Raw genomic sequence first — 20,931 nt, 5'->3', positions numbered from 1 at the left:
AGCTGGCTTAAGAAAAAAGTAATTGTTTCTGAGGATATGACATTTGTCTCTTACTGTGGCTTGCTCAATGTGTCAACACCTTTCATAGTGATTGTTTTTTTTTTCACTGTGGCTCACGTGCCCGGAGCAGCCTGTTTGATCTTTCTGGGGACTGTCAACTTATTCCATGACTCCATGGAAATTGAATTCGGTATTTATTTACACACCAGGTTAATAGAATAGATGCCTAGATGATTTGAAAGTCAAACAACCACACCTGCCATTCATTTCTGTTTTTTTTTTTTTTTTTTCACAGAGGCAGATCTACTGTTTTGTTCTGTACGGCTTAAATACACAAAGAGAGGATGATAATGAATTGAACGGCTTATCCTCAACATTCATGCTCCAGAATACACTGTAGTTTAATACTGCAGCAATAAATCCAGATTTCCATGATTGAAAGCCATTTTTTGGGGAATATTTTGTTATATCCTCATCTACATTCTGCAACCCTGTGGCCTACATAAACTAGTGCTCTCTGTGAGGATGCATGAGGAACACACAGTTTGGTCTTGCACAGCAGCACAGTGGCCCAGTTTGAGTAAAATCAGTGTCAGTGCATCTCTAATCATGCATGCTGTTGCACGTGCACGTGTACGAGCCTCTTCCAGAAGGTTTAAACAGACTTGTCATGTTGGGAGACGCTGCTGTCAAACGGAGGACGATTCTGAGGACTGTCAATCGAATGCAGAGAAATGTCTGTCAGTCGTCTTGACGCTGGTCTTTCCATTGTGATTAGCATCACTTAATATTCAAGAGTGTTTATCTGACTGCTGAGACGTTGCCAAACTGACTGCTGTTATTAGAGTGCATCACACACAGTCTTCCTGTGATAAGCACACAGATGATGTAAGAGCCATGTGACATTACAAGCATGTCAATATGTGCGTCAATGTGTACTCTGTGATGTCACAGGTCAATTCAACAAGAGGAAAGTGATATTACTTTCCCGACTAGGGAGTAAGGGCCTGGCTGTCTTTGTGCCATGAGCTTGTGTTTGTATTAAAACGACTGTGGATTAGCTAAACAACACTGCCACTTGCTGGTCGCATTTAGGTACTAAACAACAAAATAAAGTGAAAATGCAGCTAGGGTGAATTAATGTGTGCTAAAAGGTCTAAAATGTACATATACAGTATATTTTTGAGAATATTTATCCAGGGGTTTTGTCTTTTTAGTCAATGCTTCAAAATGAAATCGAGATCAGCAGGTAAGTTTAGACCGGCCTGGTTTAAATTGACTACATACCTACATTTCGTCTCTGCATAGTCTGCTAAATTTAAAAGCTTTTCTCAGTTGTGCAGTGTCTTCAAAACAGGAACCTCTTGAATTATTTTCTTTCATATTAGCTGTTGTATGTGTCAGTTTTGTTTTCTTGTTTCTCCACAACATAGTTTTTTTCTACCTCTGTGAGAGTGTGTGAATGTGTATCACTGTGGCACTCTGACAGTCACGGCCGGGAGGAGGAACAGTGGTGTGTTAGCTGCAGATGGCAGCACACATTTTTTCATTCCTTAAACAGACACAAAAAGCAGCTGAGGGACCAGGGCCTGTCTGTAGAATGTGCTGGGGAAGAGTAGGTACTTGGCACAAGTAGCAGAAACAATTAGCGTCACATAAGCAGAGGCCCGAAGCAGCGGCAGAGAGAGGGGAGAGGATGGTGGAAAAACACGGTGTCTCATTTTCACCGAGAGGACCTTAGCAGAGCTGTGTGCACACTCCGAGACATCCCCTTCCTTTCCTCATCACAACTCAAACATTTTTTTCAGAGACAGTTTGTGTCATGGCTCATTTAATTGATGTGTTCTTGTCAGCGGCGTGTTTTTGTTTGTATCTGTGCATTCTTAATTAGGGAATAGACAGAGGAAGCTCTGTGTCCTTGGAGAGACCTCGCATCCCACTCACATCCCCAAAACTCCTTTTTGAACAGAATCTTGGTTACCGTCTTCCCTGTTCCTGTTTTGAAGTTTCAAGATGAAATGATCTTAACTGTGGCTCATGAAAACACTCTTTGCTCAGTAAATATTACCTGATGTACAGATACACTTAAAGAAGAAAGTTATATTGAAATATGCTATATATTTTTTATATATATATATATATATATAGTATATTCACATATTTGGTCTGGATATTTGAAGTCTTAATAATTCACTTACAATCACCTCATAATTGCTAAAACTTCTTTACATTTACCACACTTGCAATTTCTTATAAAAACGTAATATGTACTTGTGTTTAAATGCACTTTGCCATGTATACCGTAACATGCTGCAATCCTTTACAGGTTTCTAAAATTGGGTGTTTTATGTTTAGCAAATAATTGTATTGTATTGTAGAAACTCCAGACAGCAACCAAAATATACAAGGAATCAGAACACTTTCAGCACTAAGGCTTCTCTTTCACAATTGCACATTTAGTCAGAAGAAGTCGAAGGATGGGGATCTGAAAGTGAATTCAAATGCAACTGCAGACTGTGTCTGCTGAAAATAGGGGACGAATATCAACCTTATTTGATCACATATCACATGGTAAATCTTTTTAGCCACCACTGCTGTTGATGTGAAGGTAAAACCTTCGTCTCTGTAAAAGAAGTAATCTATGTCTATCACGTACTGATGTTGTTCCACTGAAATAAATTTGCATCAGTCGCAGCTCATAGTGTGTCTGACAGCTTGACTGAAAAAAACACCCACATTAACCTCTGTCTCTTTAACTGTGTGTCTAGTTTCTATATGAAATGTAACTGCTGACTATGAGTAAACAGCCATTGCCACATGTGGATATGTCTAATAGCATCACAGCTTAAAGTGCAACCCTGGATTTTACATCTGAGCAAAATGTTTCTAGTGACTTCTTTCACACATTCAAAAATCTACATGTAGTGAATTAATCAAATTGACTTCTTTAATCCTCTGAAGGGAAAGTCCATGCAACATCCACCAAAAAAACAAACAAATGAATGAACACTATCACCAACCAACATCCACCACTAGGAGGGAGCATTGTTGGGTGAATGTTGAAGGAAAATATACCAAATAACATTTTCTCCACAATCTGGTATAGTTCTGTTTGTATCCCAAGCACCTTTGAATTATTTCACCTTGATATGCGTATTGTCAGAAATAGTTATCAGATATCTTGAACCAATTTGGGATGCTTTCTAAAGCTTTTATGATCATGGAAGTTATTAAATGGGGTCACCTTGCTTACTGCAGTTGAAAATAATTTAAAGCTAAAACTGCAGTACACTGATCACATTGTAAATTGTCTTTCATAGTCCTGCTGACATTCACAGCTGCTGAGTTGAATTGCCTCTTGTTATTGGTTGCAGGTGTTTTTTTTTTTGTTTTTTTTAACAAGCTGCTTTGTATCTTTGCCTTTTGCTGAATATGGTGAAACATACAGTGATCTGTCACCTACATACATGTCTTGGGAAATACAACTTTTGCAAACATTTCCCATCAGTTGCAGTTATAAATGGTACTGAGTAAAAGTTCATGTGTGAAAAACTGTGAACATAGAGAAAAAATGGTTCAAAGTGTGCTGCTTGGATTGCAACATCACTAACAGACTGGCAGTATTTTTCAAATGTAGGGCCTCAGCAAATAGAGGGAGCAGAATCAATCAATCAGCTGTTGGATCAGTGCTAATGCCTTTTAAAAAAAAGGACACCTTTGTAATGGAACTTCACTGACTCAATCTTATTGTAACTTTTACCACTTTTTGCCAATATCCCTTTTTAAACAATTATATGACAAGTCTTTAAGCATGTTTTTTCCAATAATTAAATCCACTTTATAAAAATGTAAACTTCAGTACAACTGAAAAAAAATCAATAAGTTGAACCTCCTTCGACAAGGTTAACCTAAACAAACACAGGTGATATTGTACCAACTGGGCTGACAGAGCGATTTATTAGATTCAAATGTTAGCTCTTCAACCTTAGTTTTAACGAAACCCAGAGCCCAAGACACCATGACTGCAGACATTAAAATGCTTTTTTGCATTGGATTTGCTGTTGTACTGACAGGTATGGATGACTGAAAATGTGTATGTGACAAATTTCTTGTAGTAATAGTAGCTGCTATTATACTAATTTTTGTTCAGGTGTGGCAAAGTCAGTCTGCATTGGGAAGAGCCACAGTGAGGGGAAGGATGATCCTGTGCTGCAGTATGTAGTTAACAACTCACTTCGGGAGCATCCAGTCCTCACCAAACTCAGCCTGGTAAGAAAACCAGAGAACCTGAGCTCTCATTAACTTCGTATGATGGACATGATAAGTCTCTTATTTCATAACACTTTGCTCATTGCTAGATTTTTTGCTTTAGTAGTTTATTGGTGTTTCAGTGCAACCAAATTATATTACATCAAAGTAGATAACTTTAAATTTATCCTCTATGAATTTTAATTCTGGGTTATTTTAACACTTTATGCTTAACATGGGTAGGCACCTTCCAATGTTAATCTACATGCGGATGCCACCAGCAGTTTTTTTTTTTTTTTGTAGGTCAGAGGAAGGCTGGTTGGTTGTCTGATGGCTCCAGGCTAAAAACTAAAGAAACTTCCATCTTTGAAGTTGTGGCTTATGCACTTTGTATCTTACTACCACTGGATTTAAGCTCTGTGGGCACTCTGCCTGCTTAGTTTTTTTTTTTTTTTTTTGGTACAGTGTCAGGTCTCGTGTCATATTTTAATTTAATTAACACATTTTATATACAACTACAATAATGTGACACAATACATGATTTCAGGATCTGAGCAATACAGATTTGGACCACTGTAGGGCAGCACAATGTTACAGAAAGATATGCAGCCACATGGAATCTAATAAAGAGACACTCCCAGCACAAAGAAATACGTTATTTTTCTCCAACTACTCAAACAACATAAGGGTGTATATTAAATTATTTTATATTTTCATTACAGAGAACCATGGAAGACCCATTGAGCAGGATGATGGTTTCCAGTGAACAAGCCCAGCTGATGGCAAATCTCATTAAACTGATCAATGCAACTAAAGCCATTGAAATTGGTAAGAATATGTGAGACCTAAACACCTTAATGGCGGAGTATGGAAGCTAAAAAGCCATGATGACTGGATTATTATAAATAACTGGAACCATAACTGTGAAATGAAACCACTAAACTTAGTGTTAAAAAACAAAAAACAACTGCCCTATAGCACTTACATATTTATATGGAAGGTATTCCAATTATATCTGCAGTAAAGCAACTTAAATACAATTTTGTCTACTGGAAATGAATGAATGCTAATGCTAACCACAATAATGTTTTTAGAGATTTCAGTGGTGTAAATGTAATATTTAGTCACAGGATTAAGTTTTCAGTTGCTTCTAGGATTTAGCTCCTTATGGCCTATCTTTTAAAAGACAAAAATAAAAATCTAAAGTGATGTATTGACACTTTATTTAATTTGTAGGAATGTACACGGGGTACAATGCACTGAGTATGGCCTTGGCCATGCCAGAGAATGGAAACGTGGTAGCATGTGAGATAGAAGAAACCTACGTGAACATCAGCAGACCATTTTTTGAAGAGGTGAGGAATTTTTTTTAATATACTTTAACAATATAGTTTTTCACTGAAAGATGTCTTCAGAAGTAAAAAAAAAAAAGACTTGTGCATGAAAACTTTGATGTTAACAGATAATAGTACAACATTACACAAGTGCATAATGGCCAGTGTCTGGCACCTGGACAACATCTAAATCTGGCATTTTGCAAGTGGAGTGAGATTGACTGGTGCTTCACTCAGAGGAAAATTGTGCAGCAAACAGCATACTACACATCTACTTTCACAAAATGCTGCAGGCTGAGGAGTAAAAAGGTGTCTGTTCAGGGAACTGTGTTGTAAAGATGCAAAGCCAAGCAGTAAAATCAATAGCTGTTAAACCTTCTCTAACATTCTGTTTAAAAATCAATTAAAGAAGGAAAAACCACTTAAAATCCCTTCACAAATCTCAATTCATACATTTTAACCTTTTCTTTAGGCTGAAGTCGAAAATAAAATCGATGTACGACTTCAAATAGCCACGAAGACGCTTGGTAAGTACTTTTATAGAGCTCAGGATTTTTGACAAAGTTTGACTGCATTTTAATTTTCATCTCTGTTGGATCAGATGATCTGATAGCAGCCGGGGAAGCTGGAACATATGACTTTGTATTCATCGACGCAGATAAATTGAACTATGACAACTATTATGAGAAGTCGCTTGAGCTCATGCGAAAAGGGGGCATCATTGCAATTGACAATGTAAGTGCACCAAACACAAGCAGGTTGAGTTTTATGAACGCAGTCAAATCCTCCAGCAATTGACAGGAAAATGATACATATGCTTACTTATTATACATACATACCTACTGTATGCTGTGGTACTGAGAGGTGTTAAGCACGTTCTCGTTGTGAATAGAATGAAACAGCTTTGTTTTCATTTAAAGGTGCTGTGGGGTGGAAGGGTCGTGAATCCTGATCCCAATGACCTCACCTCCCAGGGACTGGATGCTCTCAATAAGAAGCTACACAAGGACCAGAGGATCGATCTGAGCATGCTCACCGTGGGCGACGGGCTGACCCTTGCTATTAAACGCTGAAATCACTAGTTAAAGTGCTAAAGTATTAAACGTAAGAGTAGAAGATCGTCTGTGGCCTTCTGCTGTACATTACTCTTCCTCTTTGTGTTTATTGTCTTTATAAGGACAACAATCAGAAAAGAACTTGATAAGACAAATATAGTTTCAAACATCAAAACACTGTTGTTCTGAAATAAATAAATGCTGCAGTGCTACAGCTCAGTATCAAATAAACCAAAAACATTTTGCTTTCCTTTATAACACAACTTGAAGCTGCCATTGTGTTCACAGTCTGATATGACCAGCTCAATTTGTGGCTACACACTGAGATCACAACAGCTTGCACGTCAAAATAAAAAGATGATGTCAGTGGAATAAAACCAGAGGAAAGCAAATCAACTTTAAGTACACAACAGCATGAATGTGAAACGTCCTCTTTGTTCTATTATTAGCACAGCAGGGCTCCTTTAAAAACAAACAAAGGAGTTAAAAAAATAATGTAATATTGATGCATGGAAGCTTATATAAGGAAACAGCTGCAGGACAGGATGAAAACAATGTTATGCTTTTACAACCTTATTAAATGGGCTACATCTAATTAAAGATCTATTACTTATTGAAGATCTCTTAGAGAGGATATTGCTGTAGGATACAGACGTGCACAGCAAACTACTATAAATATATAAATAGAAAGCATAAATACTGCAGTATAGATATACTAGGCATACTAAAGGCTGCCAAATGTGCAGAAAATGTTATCTCTGTCTAAATGCAACATTAAAGAGATGTACTTTAATGTAAATGCACAACTTGGATTGTCACAGTATTTCTGCACTGTAGTACTGTACTTTTACTTAAGTCCCTGTTGGGACATTGACCACGTCACTGCTGTCTGCGACAAAATGCAGTGTAAGCTCTCATTAAACCATCAGCTGATGCTACACCTTTTCAGCACCGCGGACAGCTCCATCCTGCACAGCGAGCAGATGGCGGCGGCTATAAGAGCCTTTCATGGGGCATCTCTGCACCGGAGAACGACAGGATGGATAACAGATTCGACTTCCCGCACACAAGCACCCGACATGACTATTTACAACACAAGCCAAGGCGTTCGGGACCAGATGCCAGTGCCGTGATTCGGGGAAAATCCGCCGGTATGAATTTGACGAACGCGTTATCAGGAAAGTTGAACGAGAAAGAACTGATGCACGGCTTGAACGATCGTCTTGCAGGATTCATAGAGAAGGTGCGCCAGCTGGAGCACCACAATCATCTGCTAGAGAGAGAAATCGAGGAGATCAGGGGGAAAGCGAAACCTGCATCTTGCTTGGACGAGGAGTATGGACCAGAGCTTAGGAAACTGAGACAGCTGGTTGAGGATATTACTCATCAGAAGCATCAGGCTGAAATTGAGCATCAGAAATTAGAGGAAGACCTGTTCCAGTTGAGGAAACAACATGAACAGGAAGCGCGTAGCAGATCAGATGCCGAGAGCAAAATTGCGGTCCTCAAGAAGGATATTAGTGACGCATATCAGGCTAAACTAGAGCTGGACAAGAAAGCGCAGGCCCTTGTTGATGAAATCCACTTCCTGAAGAGAGACCATGAATCCGAGGTGTCAGAGATGTTTGACCAAATCCAGACCGCGCAGGTGACCGTCAAAGCGCACGAATTTGGCAACCCTGGTATCACTGCGGCACTCCGGGACATCAGGACGCAGCTGGAAGGTCAGGCTTTGACCGGTGTCCAGCAGGCAGGAGAAACTTTCCGAACTCAGTTTGCAAAATTAACGGAGGCAGCTGAGAGCAAGAGAGAAGCGTTAAAAGCGACCCAGAAAGAGATTCAGGAGTACAGGAGGCGCCTGCTGGCCAAAAATATCGAGCTGGATTGCGCTAAAGGCACCAGAGAAGCGCTGGAGAAGCAACTTCATGACGTCGAGGATCGGCACAAGGAAGAACTTATCCATTATCAGGTGAGAGTTTTTTGTGAAGGCGATAAATTTAATATATTTGAAAGTCTTGTTCAGTGATCACATGCACATGTTGACTAGTAACAAATCGTTTCTTCTCTCTTGCTCCAGAACACAATCAAAGAACTTGAAAATGAGCTCATAAATTGCAAATTTGACATGTCTGCCTACCTGCGGGAGTACCAGGAGCTGTTAAATGTGAAGATGGCTTTGGATGTGGAGATACTCTCTTACAGGTTGGGTAACTTTAAAGTAAAAACTGTTCAAAAGTTTTTGGCTTCGAAGAATGTTCCTTGTTGCCCATGGCCATAGCTGATTAAATCGGTCTTGTGTCTTGCAGGAAACTTCTCTGTGGTGAGGAGGCCCAGCTGTCCACATTAGCAGACACCCACGTCTCTTTTCCCTACATCTACCACCAGTCCCCTGTTTACACCCTCCCCTGTCTCAACCGGCCAGGTGGGCCGCGCAGAAGAATGGAGCCCCAGTACAAGTTTGTAGAAGAGATCATAACAGAGACAACCAGGGAAATCGAGATGTCAGAATGTGAAGAGACAGGATCAGAGGACACAGAGGTGGGAAAAGATGAGCAGGAGTGTACCAAAAGGGACAGAGAAGAAGATAGTGATAATAAGGACAGTCGAAAGGCAGAAGGTGAGCAGATGTCTGATAGTCAGCAGAATCAAGTAGAAGAGGTGAAAAATGCAGTTAATGGAGTTGATGATATGGAAAGCGGGAGCCCTGGTGAGGTGGATGATGGTGAAAACGTTCAAAGTAAAGAAGAGAGTGAAGACACTGATGCAGGTGACATCACAGGGGACTGCAGCAGAGGGAAAAATACTCACAGCAAAGTTTTACTGAGCAAGAGTGCTGGTGAAGAAGGAAATGAGCAATATCAAAAAGTAGCTGAAAACATTAATGAAGAAGCTGCAGTGACAAAGGTTCAGAAAGATCTCTCTGCACAACCTGGTGATTTAAAGTCAAATGTCCAGGTGCAGGACGAACATAAAATATCTGTGAATGATAAAAAAGATGAAGCTGAGAAAGATAGTTTTACCTCATCTCAAGGACAGAGGCCAGTTGAGACCTCAGCTCAGGTGATTAAAGAATTAGATAAAACAGAAACAAGGAGCACTCTGTCTGTAGAGACAGATGAGCTTTCAGAAAACACTCAAGCAAGCACAACAGCGAAGAATGAGGAAAAGAAACACACAGAACCAAATGAAATCAGTAAATGTGAAGTTGCAAAAAGTGAGGACGAAAACGCAAAAATCATTCAAGATGGTGGCCATGAGAGCAATAAAAGCCAAGATAAAGAGTCACCTCTTAAATCTACTGGGAAACACCTTTCTGAAGAGGAGGATCAGAAGCTAACCAATGGGGATATCACTGAATTAGTCCAACCTGTGTTGCCAAAGGAAAAGAAAACTGCAATTGTAGAAATCAAAGGGACAGATCAGGGGGCACCAGAGAGCAGCCAGAGTCAGAAATCAGAGCTGACTGAAGGCTCAGAAAAAAAATGAATGATCTTCAAGGACATAGAGAGCTGTAAGCCTGAGTAAGAAGAAAAATCCAAAATTAAGGAGCATCTGAGGAGAATAAAGCACATTTCCACCTTAAATTTAGTGATACAGCAGTGAATGTGCAATATTAAAGAGGCTGAAATGAAAGAATAGCTTAATTAATGCAGATGCAAATTCAAGCTGAGCTGAGCCAAGAGAGGAAAGCTCAAAGCTTTAATTTCTTTTCACAATGACCATGTTTGACAGCATGATTCTTGTTCGCAACAGCTTTAACTTTAAACAAACCTGTCATGTATTAAAATCTTATGACTTGTCAGACAACTAGTATAATTATGAATGTAAAACAATACTAGATGAATATTGAATGTGTGCTAATCTGCTTTGGTATGTGCTGACAAATAAATGCAAAATCAACAAACCCTGAGATCCTGATTTATGTTGTAAATTAAACTCTACATCTCTGCAACCGATAAACAGCTTCAGAATGCTGGTAGGAACAAGGTGGCAAAAAAGTGCATCTCACTGACTATATTTCCTGTGCCCTTATGTTTAGCAAATGAACAAAATAACCAAGACTGTTTATGCAGGCATTAAAAACAGTGGTTAATATTGCCAGGTATTAAGTTACATCATCTCTGTCATTCAAATACATACATCTAAAGACGTGTGATGCGGATAGATTCATATCACAATCTTGATTGCTGAAGGACCTTCACTGTCTTTACTCCCAGTGAAGGACTGGTTGCCCAAAGTGACTCATTTCACTTGACTGGTATCTTGTTTTCTGTCTGGTGTTGCTTTTCAAAGTCTCTCAAAGGATTTGCATTTAGCTTCTTTTCTGTGGTTTGTAAGAAAATGTCATTTGCTTGTTTCTCTCTAGTTTCCATTGTATTTTGGTATTTTTAATCTTGCAAGGTTTCAAGTCCACACACTTGTGATATCCATGCGTAACTTTAGAATATGGCACACCTACCTACCAAACATGTAAAACAACAAATATTCCTAGAAATGACACAAATGATGCTTTGCCTTTTTTGAAATTACACCAGAAGTCATGAGCTTGATTCCCTGAAAATACACAAGTCGCATAACAACCTTGACTTCTACCACATTTCACAGGTTAAATATGGAAGCCACAATACTCCCCATCAAATTAGGGAGACAATTTGCAAGGAAGAATAGCAGAAACTAAGATTCAGGTGTGAAAAGATTGAAGATTCAGAAGTGGCCACTGCTACTACAGGTGCTTCTGTTACAAGAAGATGAATATACAGTAAATATAAAAACTTTGTGGGATGTTTAAAACATACTTCTGTGTTGTAGTCTGTCAAAATTCGAAATTGTTAGTTCAGTAGAAAATGTGAAATTTATAGAAAACGTTTCTAAAGTTTCCATGTCACATATTAAAATGAACCTGTGGAGTTCAGAGGCTTTATTGAAAATGTATACATACACAAGGACCTAAAGGGCTTCATGTGGGCGCCATCGCTGACCAGTACAGAGGAGCACTTTCTGAAAGCACACATGTGCAACTTAAAGTTACACCTCGGCTGGACAATGATAGTTTAACATTATTGTGAACATTATGTGATCCCCAGTTGTTTGTTGATACAGAATAACAAAAACTAAATCTGCATTGATGGCCACATGTACAGGTTTCGCATCAAACATACAGACCCAACTTCAGCAACCCAAAAACGGTCCAGTTTAAGGGAAGGTCATATATACAACTTTACCAGAACATCACTAACCCTGACAGCCGACCCTAAATAAAAAATTAGAGTTGTAGTTTTCCTTGTGTGCACGAACAGGAAGGGTGCAGCAGTATTTAAATAAAAGCAGAAAAAGCCTAGTGTAATTAAGTGCTTAAAGACAAAGGAATATCAGGTGGTCATGATTTTAAAATCAGAGGGAAGGTATGACCATGTTCACGACATAAAACCAATGTTCTCACGAAAAACAGAGTGTCTGGGATTTTCACAACAAAGCCACAGAGTTGATGACAGGAAAAGGGATTGTATTTGATCATTATTATGGCAGTGCTGGGTGTGAACAATGATATAACTTATAAATAATAAGCTACCATCTGTCTCTTGAATAGATGCAACTACAAAGTAAAAAGCAACAAAAGGTAAAATATACCAATGACCAAAGCACCAACTTGAAGGTGTTACTCAGCACATAAAGAACCAAGCCTTTGAACCAATCTCTCCATGACACCCCTTGCTGGTTTGAGTTGGACATACACTTAAGGCCAGATTCTTCTGATATTCCCTAGTCCCTTGCAGTCTGAGGAAAGCTTAGGCTTCCAGTTCCAAACCCAGACCCAGCTTGTGACCTCCTGCATTGATGTTTTTTCCATCGACCAGGCCAGACAGGGTGAGTTTCACGCCTACATGTGCAAGAGGAACCACCATTAGATTAATGTGAAACACAAAATGACCTTATTCCATCACAGGTTAGGCTTCTGAGAATGAGGGTTCATCACAATTGTAGTTTAAGTGCCGCTATAAATTACTCCATTTTAAGTTAACTCATTTATAAAACACTGCCTTAAATCTGAGATGCTGTGTGCAAGGATTTGTGTGATACAAGACACGTACTTAAAAATAGAAGTAATCATGAAATGAAATTTCTGTTAGCTATAAACAATAAATATCTTTCAGCTGTCCAAAAACCTCTAGGAAACCAACTTACCTGGTCTAAGAGTCTGGGTATACCCAATACCAACAAGGCTATTGTTGTTCACTTTAGCCTATGGGGGGGAGAAAAAAAAACAAAAACAAATCAGTAACAGCTAGTTACATAGGTTTTACACACATTTCTCAGCCACCTCACTCTGAAATCTTGTGCTAGATTACTTACACTGACGGAAGCATCCTTGTCCAGCTGATATTTGGCTGCAATACCGAACCGTGTGCTGTTGCTGCCAGCGGTCCAGGCCAGGTTGACTGCCGTCTCCAGCTTGTCACTCACCTTCTGGTAAATGGAACCTCCAAACTCAGCTCCGTCAGTGCTTTAAAGAGCGTAAGCATAATAGAGATCTCAGACAACAAGGAAGCACATTTTGGAATTTCTAACTGTAAGGGTGTTAATTGTGTTGGAGGTCTTGTTCCCGGCTTGAAGAAACAATCGACTTTATTTGCCTTTGTTTTCTCAATTTTTGTTCCCAGTTCATAACAACAGCTTGCTGGCACTGCTCAATGAAAGTGCCCACTGTCTTCTCTGGTTTAATCAGGGACATAAAACATGATCAGCTGCTTGCTGGGTTGAACACGAAGAAGCTGCTCTGCTGCATTTTTTTCTTTGCGCTGTTAAAGCTCATCAGGTTGCGTGGTTGTTAGGTTAATCACAATAAGAACCTATAGAGAGCTACGTAGATTTGCTTTGTGTACGAGCTTGTCAGTGGCTCCTTCTCATTGTTAATGTGGCTGCCTTATTTGATGCTTTAGTAACATCTGATACTATGACAATGCATAGCTGCTTAGAAATCGGGAGAAAAAAAACTTCATGTCTCTGAATAACTTAACTGAGGTAAGGTTTATCCTGTTAGTGAATGAACAATGGAAACAGATGATCAAAATCCAAACTGTTAAAGCTTTTTCCACTTACACATTGGTGTGCAACTGGAAGTCTCCCGTCTTGTAACCAATGGCAAAGTTGTTCTGGATCATCCTGGATTTGGCAGTGTCGAAGCTCATCTGGTAACCGGCGAGCCATCCCTCATAGCCGACGACAGCAGCTCCATGGATGGTAGGGCCAGCGAAGTCAAAGTCGACATCACAGCCCAAGTTAACGTACTCGCGCTTGTAAGCAGTCTTGACTTTGCCGCTCTTCTTGCTGTTGTTGAGAAATTTCAAATTAAATATCTATTAAAAGTTGTTTCTATAAGTATTAAGTTATGCTCCCTGCAGCATACTACAAGTCAATTTACAACTACAAAGCCTTTAATGATTATTTTTAGGTAGTGAAATGTTACTTAAAATAATGCTCATTATAGAACAGAAATTTTGTTGACAACTCCTGACCCTGTCCCCAAGGCACCCCACAGTGTTGCAACAGTCACTTCAGGATCTCCTGTCTTACATTTATGAAAGCAGCCAGCTGTCAGCTCAAGTGGCAAACAGGATAAAAAAAAAAAAATTATTTTCTTCCTTTTAACCATTTCACCAGATTTGAACCATGGTTGACCGATATGCCCAATTTTGGGGAAACAGGCAATTCTTAAAAAGAATTTCTGTATTCAGCATTTTCAGTGCTGGTGTTTATACCCTAGTCTGAAACTGCATTGAACATGCTAAACCTGTTTCTTTTATTCCTCTCAGAGAACAATAAACTGTAATGCAACATATAAGCAAGCAAACAAATGTGCAAGGAGATCCATAGTAATGTGTTACAACAGACTGGCTCCACACTAGCACTGGTTGACATGGGCAGCAATGACACTTGTCTCAACCAGTATATCAGGTTGCTAAAATTAGTCATGTAGTGAGGAAAGGCTGAGCAGGCTATGTCTGTTAAATGTTCATATAAAACGGGTACCCACAAATAAATAATTTATTATATCCATCACCTTACCCAGTGTTTGGTGAGAAGGTTGTGTCAAAAGTCAACTTCAGCCCCTTGGCAATCTATGAGAAACATTAATGACAACCATTTTACATTCAAATAAGTTATTGTTTCCCTACTATGCTGAATGTATGGACTCTTCCCTTTACCAGGTGCAGAAATAATGTGAACAATTTGCTAACCTGATCTTCAATAGTGATTTCTGTTCCCAAGGTGTTGTCCGTGTTCCACTTCTCTGTGAAGGTCAGGCCATATTCTGACCTCTTGTATTTAGTTTCCAGGCTGCCTGCAACTTTGTTGGTATCAGTGTTGGAGGAACCAGATGTTTTGAATTCCTGCTGGAGACAATTTTAGAGAAATTGCAAACAAGAAAACATTAGTGTCCCTGGGTGGAATTTCTATGAACAAAAAGAAACTCGCTCTGCGTTCTTTCATGACATGTAACAGTCAGTGAAACCTTGAATAGGTTAATGTGATAATGCGTATTTTAGAAATTTAAAGACCTGGTATTTTTAACATGCAAATCATTTTTCAGACTTTTAATTAGGTATTTCATCAAGCAACTGCTGCAAGGTTAAGCTTTTCAAAAGTGATACTTTGCATTTCTGTTGGGTATCATTGTAAAGTCAGAACAGCGGAGCTTTAGACTTTTGGTCAGAAAAGTGATTTAAAAGTGGCCTCTTCAACTCATAATTAATTACTTGCTAATAAAAATGATCCAAACCATGTTGAAATTAAAAGTATGGTTGGATTTTACTGTTCTGGGTGTCAGCTTGCTGCTTTTATACTGGATGCTGTTGCAAAGAATGCATTTGACATGTCTAACAAAACTTGCTGTGAGCGTAACTTTTATAATCTACATCATTCTATGGAACTTTAATGTTTAGATTCTTCACCCTAGTGACTATAAAGCAAGAAACAAAACAAAATGACCTTACCACCCCACTGGCTGACTTTGTCTTGACATCAAGCTTCACCAAGCCAAATCCTTGGAAAAAAAACAAAAAAACATGTATGTGTGTTAAAAGTTTGTCCATACTATCAACTAGGCTTGACTGGAGGAATTTTGACATCACAGTACTTTGTCAAAAATGTATGAAAACATACCATAGCCTTTGTTGAAGATGTCTTTGGCAGACTTGCCCAGGTCAGCATATGAGGGGGGTACAGCCATTGTATCTGCAGAGAAAAGCAGTTCAACTGTGGGTTATATTGGCCTAAAGCATATTTCAACCAGTCCAAATCCAGTTATAAAGAGGCCCAACGAGTGACACTGTGGCCTAAAAAAAATACATTATTAATTTTCCAAAATTCCATGATCGATTTCTAAAAATCATCTCCATTTAACTGTATATATAACTGATATAACAGGACCTATGATGAAAGTGAAGTGACAAGCTACTGGGAAAGCATCTCTCTGTGTTGAAAAGTCAAAGCCATGCAGCTGGAAATACATCAAATAGCAATGCTTAAAACCTCTCATTATCAGATCTGTTCAAAATGCAGGGTAGTATGCATTTATAATAGAAGAAAACAAGCCTTGTTCACATGAGTATTACAGCTTCAATGGTGTCTGTTCTTCCTGTAGTTGGCCCATAATAAACCTTGCATTAATGGGTTTACAAACAATTTCTCACTACTATCATGTTGACGACCAGATGGCCTTTTCTTGCTGCACTGCCTGTGTCTGTACACTACAGATAAAAAACGCAGTTAAACCCTTCCTCTGATAAGAAAACTTTTATTTTGCCAGGCAGACAAAATGGTAGAGTTTATTCCAGAGACACACCTCTCAAATCTCCAGTACAACGATCACAATGTTAGTTTCACTTTGCATTTAACATCCAGCCTTTCAGGTGAGCCAGCAGTCACAGCACCTGAGAGGGGCAAGGTTACTCAGAAAGTCAGGAGCCATTTTACCGCACTGTTCTGCTCTGTTCGCCCTGTTCAGCTCTCATTAAACCAGTGTTACTCCTCTGTGTGAGCTGGCTGGGATAACTGGGCGTGGAGAGGCGCATGTCACGGCCAGTCTGCGGGATGGATGCATTTACCAGTTCACCAGCTAAGCTACCTCACCACTGCTAGCTAGCTAGGCCACATGGGGTTTAACAGAAATCAAACGAAAACGCCAAGCTAATACGCCGTTTTGCGTGTCTTTTTTTCATTGAGCAGTTTTGCAAATGAACATTTTGAACAAAGTAACAAATGCGCGACGTAACACAAATCTGTCCCCGTTTTAACTCCACATGTTTCAGACTCAGGGCACAGCTAGCCTAAAGTTAGCTAATGCTGCTAGCACACAGAGTACCGGCGTGTACGAAACCGCGTGAACCCTGTTCGTTTTCCAGTGGATTAGCAGTGTCGGCATGAATAAATGTGTCTTACCAGTAGAGGATTGGGCTAGCGGTAAAATTAAACCACTTTGTTGGAGAGGTTTCTCACACTGTACGACCAAAAGAGGCGTCACCGGTTGGAGGGCGAGCTGAAGGAGACTGCACTGCAATGAAACCCAGACCTATCACATCCCGCCTCAGGACCCGGGCTGGCTACGCTTATGCCTGAGTGAAAAAAAATGCTTGCTTGCATCGCCATGCAGGTTACGGTAAGTTATTTGGGAAAGTTGTAACAAACAGTGTGTAGTAATACTTTATGCTCAAGCAGGGATTTTTTAAACACCTATTGGAGAACAAAGAAAGAACATGAGGAAGGAGACACACAAACTGCAATTGTGTAATGCAAAGCAAAAAGTGGCTGAGTGGTTAGCACTGTTGCCTCACAGCAAGAAGCCTGTTCGCAACTCGGCCTCGGTGTGAAGTTTGCATGTTGTCATTGCTCCTGTTACAAATAGTAACAAACAACAAATTGCAACACAATTTGCCCTTCAGACTGTTGAAGAACAGAAACAAATATGACAATTACTAGCAAGAGAAGAGGCAAATTAATTAGGTGGCTCAATTAAAAGGCAGCATTTTCTGACATTGAGACAATTAACAAATTTAATTCAAACAAATGAAATAACTCCAGGTGCTGCAACAAGAACAAACAAATTTTTGTGGATATACACACTAACAGTATTCTTTCTTCCTATCAAGGTATATGTCATAGATATTCATATTCAATTATTTTGCATGCTAAACTCTACTTTCCTCTACAACTTCTGGACTAAAGACAATTACAAATGTCTTTAGGGTAATTTAATGTAATTGCTCCCATGTAATTGTTTCTTAAAGCCACAAAGGATAGAAAACATATACATGAACACTTTTAATATGACCCCTGTCCTGTTGAGGGTGAGAAGAACTGAGATGAACATAGTAGTGAATAAGTAGATAAGACCAAAAATAAAAACCCACCAGATTTTTCTACTTCCCTTTTTCACATAATATACAGTTGCATCTGTTGCACTTCTTCTTAATTGATTCAAATAACAAGCAAAACACTTTGCATTATATACATTATATACATGACACTTTTCCTCACTTTCACTTTCATGTACACTTTCAGGATTCATGTCGTCTTATCCCATCCTGCTCCTGCTCCCATTCTGATCAGTCTTTTTTAGTTTGCGGTGTGCTGTAGATCACGCTTTCATCTGTTGGTTCATTCTAATAAGTAAGACCAAGCACAGAAAACACAGTCTGAATATACATAGCCTAATAACTACAATAATACTAATCTATTTTCAAATGTAGTTAGTGTCTTTATAGTGCTTCAATAAGTTTAAAATTAACCGCATACCATTTGTCGCATGTTACCCTTTATTACGATGTCACTGTATGTCAAGCACTCATCGACTGTATGGTCCTGCTGGATGAGATACACAGTCAAAGCTATACAATATGATGGGGAAATAGGACAACTACAAATGTGGACATATGTGTTTTCTATTTGCATTGTGTTAAAAATGTATTTCCTCATCTCAACACCTTCTTCCGGGCTGCAGCACATTGATTATAAACAACAGTAGCATAGGCAACATCAGGAGCAGTCCCACTCTGGATTTCAAATATGGCATTAATTATATTTTATTTTTTACATAATATTATATTTAATTGCTTTCTTCTGTGTAATTGTTTCTTATCCATTTTACTGATCCATTGTACTAACAGAAATTTTCCGGAGTGTGTACATGTGTTACACTGAATACTTGCCAGTCCAGCTAAAATGTTGTTATCTGGCTTTATGTAGGTTAGGAGCATTCATATATAGATTTTCATAAATCCCTAAAATATCAAGCTAACATTTTAATCTGATTTCCTGCTCTTGGTGTCACTGCAGTATAAAGATAAGCAAACAACTGCTATAGGACTTCATCTGTAATAACAATAGCAGCCTTTGTGAAAAACTACATTGGAAAATGAAATTTCAGTTCTTACCGTTGTGGTTGATTCTGCTTTGTTTCTCTCTAAATATTAACAAAAAAAATTGTTATTGCCTGAGTTTGTTTACATGAACTTGGTCTTTTAAGGTTCAGAACAGACTTACGGTGTCTTTTGAAGATAAACCACATGAATAAGGCCACCACTACGATGACAATCAACAAACTCAGAGGGATGGCAAAACTGAGAATAAAAACTCTGCAATGAAAAACATCAAAACACACAACGTAAATGAATTAAGATAAACAGCATGTGTTTGCTAAAAAAGGTTTATACAGCTGTTGTCTGTCTATTCATCGCCCTGCTTGTATTAAATACTTTTACATAACACTGAGTTCTCATAATTACTCAGTAATTCCCCTACATACCTTTACTTTTAAATTTGACCAAGAAATGGCAATTTTCTAAATGTATGTTAATGCAAAGACTTTTAACCTGTGCTGTGGAGTTGTAGCAGTGGGTGAGCTGTTGGTTGGACTCTTTGTTGTACCTGTATTTCAAAACAACACCCTGATTACCAGAGGGATAGCACAATAATGAAACCAAAGCACAAATTGAGTTTACGTTTGTATTAAATTCAGAGGTTAATTTACTGCTGATGAATTCTTAACTAAACTACAACAGGTTTTTGGCTATAATTAGACACCCAGACAGAATATCACTTGTGTATATAATTGTAATCTTAATTCATTTACATTGTGTGAACTGTGTGCAAATGGCTGTGCTTACAAATATATATAATTTTATATATACTTTTAAAATGTTTGCTTACTAGAGGCGTGTCTTTCAGTTACAGTTAGATGTACTGGCATATCTAAGTCTCCTTTAATACATAAATACCAGCCGCTGCTTTCTGTTGTCAGTTCGCTCATAATCACAGTGAAAACATCAGGACTGCTCCCATTAATGGTCACTCTTGTTCCATCTATTGTTCCTGATGAGCCCGCCACACAAGCCCCGCCCAACCTGCACCACTTCATTTCTCCAGAGTTTTTGTAGTGACAATTGATGGTTATATTAAAGCCATTAGATACTGTGATCGCCTGTTGAACCACATAGAGACTGGGTGTACCTTAAGGAAAAGAATATAATATTCATTACAAAATTGTGGGTAGCTTAGAACCAATCAGTTTCCATAGCAAAAAGTGAGACATTTTAAATTATTTTTCCACCAAAGTATTAAAGTATCACAAATGATTTGAAATATGCTTAAAGTTACTTTAAGAGCTCTTACCTCTGTTGACTGACAGGTGAAAATAATTTCCATCATCAGACCAGCCATTAATTTCCACACCACACCAGTAATAACCAGTGTCCATTTCTGTCAGATTATTTATGATCACAGTGAAGATTCTTTGGGGTTTGTTATCAGAAATGGCAAACCTACTTGAATGATGTTGTGTATTTGTTTGAACTACAATCGAACAGAACGAAAAATAATTTCCTTCACACAAATATTTCACATGGTTCCTGTATTGAGAGCCATAGTGACATGGGATAGTGATTGAACCTCCAGGTTCGACTGCTGCTTTCCTGAGTGTAGTTATGCTGTCGATTCCTGCAACAAGGGCAAATACAGCATTTAATGGACATCAGAAGCATAAGATACATACGCAATTATAAAATCATTCCTGTGACTGACCTGTGAGTCCAGTGAAGATGAGGAGAAAGCTGAGATGAACAGCCATGTCGGTAAGTGAGAACAATGTCAACCAATACACATTTGAACACATCTACTTCCTATTGTTTCTAAATTAGCTAATGCAACAGTTCAGATCACTTCCTTCTACACTACGGAAATTACAGTGCATTTGTTAGATATCTACAAATTTCTGTGCAGCTATAATGTACTCTCTGAAT

General features: G+C 38.8%; 4 protein-coding genes across 8 annotated transcripts; 2 read left to right on the top strand and 2 right to left on the bottom strand.

Moving 5' to 3' along the window:
- Positions 1-3,952: 3,952 nt before the first annotated feature.
- On the top strand, positions 3,953-6,732 carry comtd1 (catechol-O-methyltransferase domain containing 1). Its single transcript, XM_026308586.2, has 7 exons — positions 3,953-4,073; positions 4,151-4,269; positions 4,971-5,076; positions 5,485-5,603; positions 6,055-6,109; positions 6,184-6,317; positions 6,503-6,732. The coding sequence occupies exons 1-7, from the start codon at positions 4,019-4,021 to the stop codon at positions 6,653-6,655; spliced, it is 741 nt and encodes a 246-aa protein (XP_026164371.1). The 5' UTR covers positions 3,953-4,018; the 3' UTR covers positions 6,656-6,732.
- A 592-nt stretch (positions 6,733-7,324) lies between these two features.
- On the top strand, positions 7,325-10,382 carry LOC113131402 (neurofilament light polypeptide). The gene is made up of 3 exons (XM_026308576.2): positions 7,325-8,606; positions 8,715-8,839; positions 8,944-10,382. The coding sequence occupies exons 1-3, from the start codon at positions 7,677-7,679 to the stop codon at positions 10,121-10,123; spliced, it is 2,235 nt and encodes a 744-aa protein (XP_026164361.1). The 5' UTR covers positions 7,325-7,676; the 3' UTR covers positions 10,124-10,382.
- Positions 10,383-11,540: 1,158 nt separating this feature from the next.
- On the bottom strand, positions 11,541-17,235 carry vdac2 (voltage-dependent anion channel 2). Of its 2 annotated transcripts, none has more exons than XM_026308584.1 (9): positions 17,078-17,235; positions 15,800-15,871; positions 15,631-15,680; positions 14,875-15,030; positions 14,702-14,754; positions 13,736-13,963; positions 12,989-13,139; positions 12,821-12,878; positions 11,541-12,515 (listed from the first exon to the last, which is right to left on the bottom strand). In XM_026308584.1, exons 2-9 carry the CDS (start codon positions 15,864-15,866, stop codon positions 12,424-12,426), a joined length of 855 nt encoding a protein of 284 aa, XP_026164369.1. In that variant the 5' UTR covers positions 15,867-15,871; positions 17,078-17,235; the 3' UTR covers positions 11,541-12,423. The 2 variants fall into 2 exon arrangements, with proteins under 2 accessions (XP_026164369.1, XP_026164370.1); XM_026308585.1 differs by having other exon boundaries at positions 14,875-15,027.
- A 430-nt stretch (positions 17,236-17,665) lies between these two features.
- LOC113131404 (polymeric immunoglobulin receptor-like) lies at positions 17,666-20,819 on the bottom strand. Of its 4 annotated transcripts, none has more exons than XM_026308579.1 (8): positions 20,714-20,819; positions 20,306-20,629; positions 19,844-20,143; positions 19,507-19,561; positions 19,178-19,269; positions 19,069-19,097; positions 18,431-18,499; positions 17,666-18,297 (listed from the first exon to the last, which is right to left on the bottom strand). In XM_026308579.1, exons 1-8 carry the CDS (start codon positions 20,802-20,804, stop codon positions 18,241-18,243), a joined length of 1,017 nt encoding a protein of 338 aa, XP_026164364.1. In that variant the 5' UTR covers positions 20,805-20,819; the 3' UTR covers positions 17,666-18,240. The 4 variants fall into 4 exon arrangements, with proteins under 4 accessions (XP_026164364.1, XP_026164365.1, XP_026164367.1 ...); XM_026308580.1 differs by having other exon boundaries at positions 18,431-18,496; XM_026308582.1 differs by having other exon boundaries at positions 19,912-20,143.
- Positions 20,820-20,931: the final 112 nt, after the last annotated feature.

This window comes from Mastacembelus armatus, chromosome 15 (genome assembly GCF_900324485.2).
Source record: "Mastacembelus armatus chromosome 15, fMasArm1.2, whole genome shotgun sequence".
NCBI lineage: Eukaryota > Metazoa > Chordata > Actinopteri > Synbranchiformes > Mastacembelidae > Mastacembelus > Mastacembelus armatus.
Note: the sequence above shows the minus strand (reverse complement) of the source record. Positions and strands in the feature narration are given on the sequence as shown.